Consider the following 6,877-nt stretch of genomic DNA (forward strand, 5'->3'; position numbering starts at 1 on the left):
AGTTGAAAACTAAGTTGGGTTGATGAAAAGAGCTTGATTTAGGGGGAGCAAAAGACAAAAAAAAAAAAAGGATAAATTAAAAAATTTCCCCAAAGGTTTCATGCAATAAAAGAAATTCACTAAGGTAAGGTTTTGAAAGCCAAATTAGGTGTGTTTCCTTTGTTTCATTGTCAAAAGTGATGGGGTCTGGTCTAAAATAGCATTTGAAAACCAAAATCTGGCTGGCCTTCCAGTGAGAGTCTGAGCTCCCCCAGGCACCCTTGTCACTTTTGGAGCTGGACATGAGGATGTCTAAAAACTTTCTGCCTGCATTTTTTTTTTTTTCCAGAGACGGTGCTAAACCTTGGGCCCATCAAAGGAAGCAGCCAAGCTGCAGGCAGGGTCTACAGGACCAGGTTGCTGTTCACAGCCTCTTTGTCTGGACGGATGCATCACCTCAACTCTGAGAGAAGAAGGAAAACAAAGAGATGTCAAAAGAAAAAAACAATCGGAACAAATCATGTTTCAGCACAGCTATTATTTTTTTTTCCTGTATTTTTCCCCTCTCTACTGATATGTAAAAAAAAATATATATTATATTATATTTTCCTTTTCTTAAATTATTTTTTTCAGCCTCAGTCCCAGCCAAAGTCCTGCCCCGTCATCTGGTAGAACTTCATGTTGAAGGGCCGGTAGAAGTCCCGCAGTCTCTGCACCACCTCCTGGTCTATGTCAGGGTGGGTCCTGCCTTTAGTCTTCCCCAGGCAGTGGGGTTTGCTGCTGCCTTCCGCCTTCTTCAGGCACGGGAACCCCTTGGTTTTGTTGAAGTAGAAGTGTTTGTCGGTGATGATCCTCTTGAGGCCCAGAAAGTCCTGGACCCTGCCCAGCTCCCCTGCGGGGTCGCTGATCAGCCTCTCCCCGCTGACAAAGAGGATCTGCCCGATGGGGAAGTAGAGGAGCCAGTTCTCCAGGTGCTTGGCGTAGATGCCAATCTGGATGGCGCTCCACGAGGTGTCGATCAGGCCCGTAGTCCTGTTTTTGAAGGTCAGGCTCTCAAAGGTGGGGATATCGGGCTTCTTGGAGAGCGTCTGGGTGTAGTCCGAGATGGCTCTGGTCACGGGGTCCCGCACCACCACGATGAGCTTTGTGCCCTTGGACATGGAGGAGATGCGGGCTGGGGCCTCCTTGGTGACAAAGTAGCTGGGGGTCTTCTCCATGGTGATCTGCCCCTCCAGGGTCCTGGGCATGAGGTCCCTGGGAGAGTGGGAGAGAGGGACATGTTAGTGCCGAATGCTGCTGGATGGGGTGGGGGGAGCTGAGCGCAGGCAGCGCTCCGGGGATGTCCCGGGTACCAAGGGCAGGGTGCTCCTGAGCCTCACACCTCCAGCCCAGCTTCCTCTCCTTCTTGCGTGGATTGTCAGGAGGCCCATGATGCTCTGATTCAGTAAAGTACCTACACACTCTCCTGATTCCCCACTTCTTTTGGCTGCGTGTTTACCCAGAATTAGACCTAAATCCATTTTGTCTATTCAAGGTCTGTAAGGGACTTCTTGAGGGGGATCCCACCTCCTTTCTTGCAACAGCACTGTAAGAACAGAGAACATCTCTACAATCCTAACGCCCTACCCCCTTAAATTCCTCCCTGCCCACACTGGGGTTTCCTGCACAGTGGCTTAAATTCCCTGGTATAACAGTGAATTTCTGGAGTAACAACACTCTCTTCCTACAGGGTACAAGGGATTTTCAAGGGCCAGGATGTAAGACTCTGTCTTTAGGTATTTTCAAGGTGGCAGCAAGCTGATGTCACATAAAAATGTGCAATATCAGCCCCCTGACCTCAGCAATTTCCTTCTTCCACCCAAAGAAATTCTACATGCAGGCTGCTTTGGGAAGCTCTCCCAGCCGGGAGCGCGAAGGAGCTTGGGGCTTGGGCCAGGGTCCATCCTGCTCCATGGTCTCCTTGAGAGCCCTCCTGGGCCAGGTATTGGGTATGATTTGCTAAAGGACCATAGGATTTGGCCGCAGGATAACCTGAGCTCCTCTGTGTTGAGCAAGGCAAGCCAGGAAGGTGCAGGAGCCATGAGCGGCTGTTTGTCTGCTCCTCCGGGTGCTCCCAGCTCCTCTCCTTGCTCCCCCTTATTGCCACACCACATCCCATCCCCTCACATTCACATCACCCCGTGTATCACCCCCAGACAGGAGCCACCATCAGCAAAACACCAGTGATTCACACCATCATCGTTTGGTGACACAAACCCATCTCTCCTTCCAGGCTCTCAGCTGTTTTCCTCTCTGCAGCTTGGTCTCCTTCCCGGAGGGAATGGGAGATGGATGGGGGGTGGCTGCAGCACTGGTGAGGTTCACCGCCGTGCCACCAGCAGTTCTCATGGCAACTGTGGCTGCAGGACCTGAGGAGCAGGGACCCACATCCTCCCCACGCCCTGACCCCTTGACTTTGACCTGGCCACGCCGCGACACCCGCGTGCCGTGATGAACTGCTCCCTGCCTGCGTTATTGTCACCGTCTTGCAGCAGCAACATCTGCTTTGCAAACCTGGGCAGTATGTCAGCAAAATTAAACTCATCTATCAAAAAAGCAACAAAGAAAAGCCAACAACAGCTAAAAACACCAATAACAACCAAACCCCAGGCTGAGTCGTTACAAATGAGGCAGCGAGGACTGACCCTTCCTACAGCAATTCTTTCTATTTACAACCACATTACATCAAGGTTGAGCAAACACATGGGCCTAGAGAAGCCACATCTTTGCTGATCTCTGCTGAGGGTTTCTGTCTGGGGGAGAATCCATGAATTTGGGACATTTAGGCTGAGAGAGTTGGGGCTGTTCAGCCTGGAAAAGAGAAGGCTCCAGGGAGATCTTAGAGCGGCCTTCCAGTACCTGAAGGGGCTACAAGAAACCTGGGGAGGGACTTTTTTAAGGGCAGGGAGTGACAGAACAAAGGGAAATGGCTTTAAACTGGAAGAGGGGAGGTTTAGATTAGATATTAGGAAGAAATTCTTCACTGTGAGGGTGGTCAGACACTGGTCCAGGTTGGCCAAGGAAGTTGTGGATGCCCCCTCCCTGGAAGTGTTGAAGGCCAGGTTGGATGAGGCTTTGAGCAACCTGGCCTAGTGGAAGGTGTCCCTGCTGCTGGCAGGGGGGTTGGAACGGGATGAGCTTTAAGGTCCCTTCCAACCCAAACCAGTCCATGATTTTATAATTCAAGATGGAGAAAAAACAAGCTGAGAAGTATGAGAGCTCTTGTGCGTCCTGAAGGATGTGAAGACATAAAGAAAACCTCTATTGACACCAAGGGTGGAGACAGGTTCAAAACCAGCAGGAGGATGGCCTTTATCAAGCAGACATGTAATGATATGGTTGGATTAACCATCACCTGATGCTGCAAAGGTGAAAAGTGCAAATGGTTCAGAACCAGACTGGCCAAATTCACGGTGGATGAAAACAGTTGGTGGCAATGAAATGTGAGAGTCCCACAGCCACTGCAGCCACAGGGAGCCCCCAGCCCCAGTTGCCCTCAGCTGGGAGGAGGTAACAGAAGGAGCCCTACAAACCACCAGCTTTTGGACCCTCATCTGTAGAGAGCTGATACCAGCCACCATCTGGAAGAAGGTGCTGGGCTGGACAGTTCTTTGCTCTGGCCCGTGGAGTGGTTCACATGTTATTTTGCTCACGGAGGTCTCAGGAATCACCTCTTCTCCCCCATGTGCACCAAGCCCACAAATCTCAGATGTTATGTTGTTTCCTCTGCTTTGGAAACCCTGCAACAACCGAGTCGTCTGGAGGGACCTGCACTCTGGGAAGGGTGAAGGAACCAGGTCGTACCCTCTTCCCCACCGCCTCAGTCTCCAGCTGATCTCTGCCCCTGTAACCGCCTCCTGCAACGGCAATTTGCTGTTGAGCAAGAGCAGGTTCAGTGGGGCCAGGGCAGTGGGAAGGCGCTGACTTCTGCTTCTGTTTTGATAAGTGTTGAAATCTCCGCTGTGTCTTCCCAAGGAGGAGATTAACCCTTTTCATGGCGAGGCTGCAACACAAAAGCTTTCTTCAGCGCCCAGGAATGAGCACACACCTCCACTGCCAGGGCTGGCGGGCAGGGACACGCCAGGAGCCACAGGGAATGTGCTACCACAGCTTTTGGGAGATTAATTAATTACAAAAGGCATCTTTCATGGAAGTAAACATTTGCCTGGAGGCCTCCCTGGACTAATGGCATCTGGGTTTTATTGCAAAAGAGCCACTTGAAAAGACAAGAACCACAAAAATGTTTTTGGCAAGAGCAGCCACCAGTGGGCCCTGCCAGAATAAATGGATTCTGTTATTTTAATTTTAGTAGAGCTTGGGGCTTTATTTAATTACTTAATAGGGGAGGAAGACTTTCCTCAAAGGGAGCATTTCGGCTGTGCATGCATATTCATATCTGGCCTTCTTCAGGTTCGTACTTTCTTCCCAGCCATGGTGTCCCAGACGGCCATTCCCGTGTTTGGCCAAAGCCCACGGAGATAGCTCTTGGGCTGCTGCTCACGGGGGCTGTGGCCCCTTCCCCACCCCAATGGGCTTTGCAGGACTTCACTTTGGTAATGCAATGGTTTGGATTTGTCTTCACAGAATCACAGAATGTTGGGGATTGGAAGGGACCTCGAAAGATCATCCAGTCCAATCCCCCTGCCAGAGCAGGAACCTAAATGAGATCACACAGGAAGGTGTCCAGGCGGGTCTTGAATGTCTCCAGAGAAGGAGACTCCACACCCTCCCTGGGCAGCCTGTCCCAGGGCTCTGTCACCCTCACTGTAAAGATGTTTCTTCTCAAGTTTAAAGCAGAACCTCCTGTGTTCCAGCTCACACCCATTGCCCCTTGTCCTACCATTGGGCATCACTGAGAAGAGCCTGGCTCCATCCTCCTGACATTCACCCTTAACATATTTATAAACATTAATGAGGTCACCCCTCAGTCTCCTCTTCTCCAAGCTAAAGAGACCCAGCTCCCTCAAGCTGCTGCAGCAAACCCTCCAGCTGGGGAGGGACGCTGTGCAAGGGCTGAGCACCAGCTGGTGACAGGTCCCGGCGACGCAGGCGGTGCTGCTCTGGGATTTCCTGACGTACCCTGGTGTGCCAGGCCTTGACATCGGCACTTTAGTGCTGGGGTCACATTAGGACATCTCAGATACAGTCCCCCAACCCTCAGACACTCCTGGTGTGGGAACTGATCTTTCATATCATGTTTATTACGGCTTTTATGTCTCTTTATGGTCTGTACAATGATGCCTTCAAAAAGCTTGACTTCAAGTTTCCCAAGGCAAGCTGGGTGTTGGCTCGACCCCTCGCCCTGGAGATCAGAGTCCACAGAGACACCAAGTCTGATCTCAAGTCCCTGCTCTTAGCAAGAGCTCAACTCTGGGGAAGAAAGCATCACTTTATGTCAAGAAATCAGAATAACATACTGGGCTCCCTCCTTACAAGACTAAGCACCCAAAGGTTGTGTTTGTGGAAATTCAGCTTGGAGGAAGGGATGCAATGACATGTGTTGGTGGTGTCTGCCACCAGCCCATGCTGGTTAACCTCCTAAGCTCCATCAGGGGATGGGAAATGGGTTAAAACAGCTGGGTTGCCTCAGTTGCCCTGTGCTGTCCCACTAAGTCGAAGCAGCAACAGAAGCTGGCCATTAGTGAGAAGACAAGCATTGGTTGTTCCAGAAATGAGATTTTGGGAGAGAACAGCCTGTTTCATGTAGGACGAGCTGCCCCATGCTGCTGTTTCCCACAGAGGTGGGAGCAGCTTTTGGTCACTGGATCCAGAAAATCTGAGGTGAGTTTGCTGGTTTAAGTCCATCTGCTGCTTTGCTCCCAGCTGAACCAAGCCATGCCCTGCTCAGGACCTCCTGGGCTCCTCGGCAGCATGCAAGGCATTAAAAACAGCTATGATGGACTTGCTGCAAACCTTTCCCACATAAATCTAGTCCAGATCTCTCCCAAAGGGAGGCTGTAGTCAGCAGATAAGGGCAGCTCTTCACCAGGCCTCACACCATCACCACCCAGAGCAATAAATAAAGCTGCTGTGATCACAGCCATCAGCCCCACATGCTCTCTGGCTTCTAGTAAAACCTGCCCCAATCATGTGCTCAGGGCAGGACTCTTCTCTAGTTTCAAACCCAGGTGAGGTTCTCCCTGGCAGGCCTAGTATGATTTTTTTGGTTTAATCAGCCTGTCAGAGCCCAGCTATCCAGGCTGGCTGGATTGAAATGATCATCCAGAAGAAGGTGTGCCAGCCTGATGCCACAGAAAGGAATGATGGTGTCATCCCCCACCCTGTGCTGTTGAGGTCAGCACTGCCCTGTGTTGAGACGTGTATCTGAGTGCATGGCCAGGTCCACCTCGAGCTCATCTGCCACAGAAAAGTGAGTTTCAGTTTGAGTTTGAGGAGGAAGAGGAGGATGCAGAGAATGGGTCTGGCCAGCACTGGGGTTTGCAGCAGTGGAGATCCTTGGTGCCCAAGCGGGGAACAACCCACGGTGAATAAGCAGTGAAGGAGATCAGTCCCCTGCTCACCAGATGCTGCCATCCTGGTCCCAGCACCAGCCTGGGGGTGGGTGAGATGTGGGCACATGCTCAGTCACAGCATTGCTTGGTGCAGGGGATGGTGAGCAGAGGGGTCTGCAAGCAGCCCAGCAAACACGGCAGAGGTATCACCTCAAAGTGAAAACCACCATCAGCCAAGACCCGAGACGTAGAAACACCCGCAGCTGGGGCATCTGCATGGCAGTGACAGCTTGGGGACATTGCTCATGTCCCTGGACCCCTCCAGCATGGTGCTGGGCTGACCTAGTGCTCTCCCCACCCGTCTGCAGCGGCTTGGAGGCAGGGAAGGAGGGGTTGCAGCTGCCGAG

At 51.7% G+C, this 6,877-nt stretch overlaps 1 protein-coding gene across 1 annotated transcript; it reads right to left on the reverse strand.

Moving 5' to 3' along the window:
• Positions 1-614: 614 nt before the first annotated feature.
• On the reverse strand, positions 615-5,900 carry LOC104521872 (heparan sulfate glucosamine 3-O-sulfotransferase 3B1). Its single transcript, XM_010163992.2, has 2 exons — positions 5,845-5,900; positions 615-1,236 (listed from the first exon to the last, which is right to left on the reverse strand). Exons 1-2 carry the CDS (start codon positions 5,898-5,900, stop codon positions 615-617), a joined length of 678 nt encoding a protein of 225 aa, XP_010162294.2.
• Positions 5,901-6,877: the final 977 nt, after the last annotated feature.

Source organism: Antrostomus carolinensis, unplaced genomic scaffold (assembly GCF_000700745.2).
Source record: "Antrostomus carolinensis isolate BGI_N321 unplaced genomic scaffold, ASM70074v2 scaffold10543, whole genome shotgun sequence".
Lineage (NCBI taxonomy): Eukaryota > Metazoa > Chordata > Aves > Caprimulgiformes > Caprimulgidae > Antrostomus > Antrostomus carolinensis.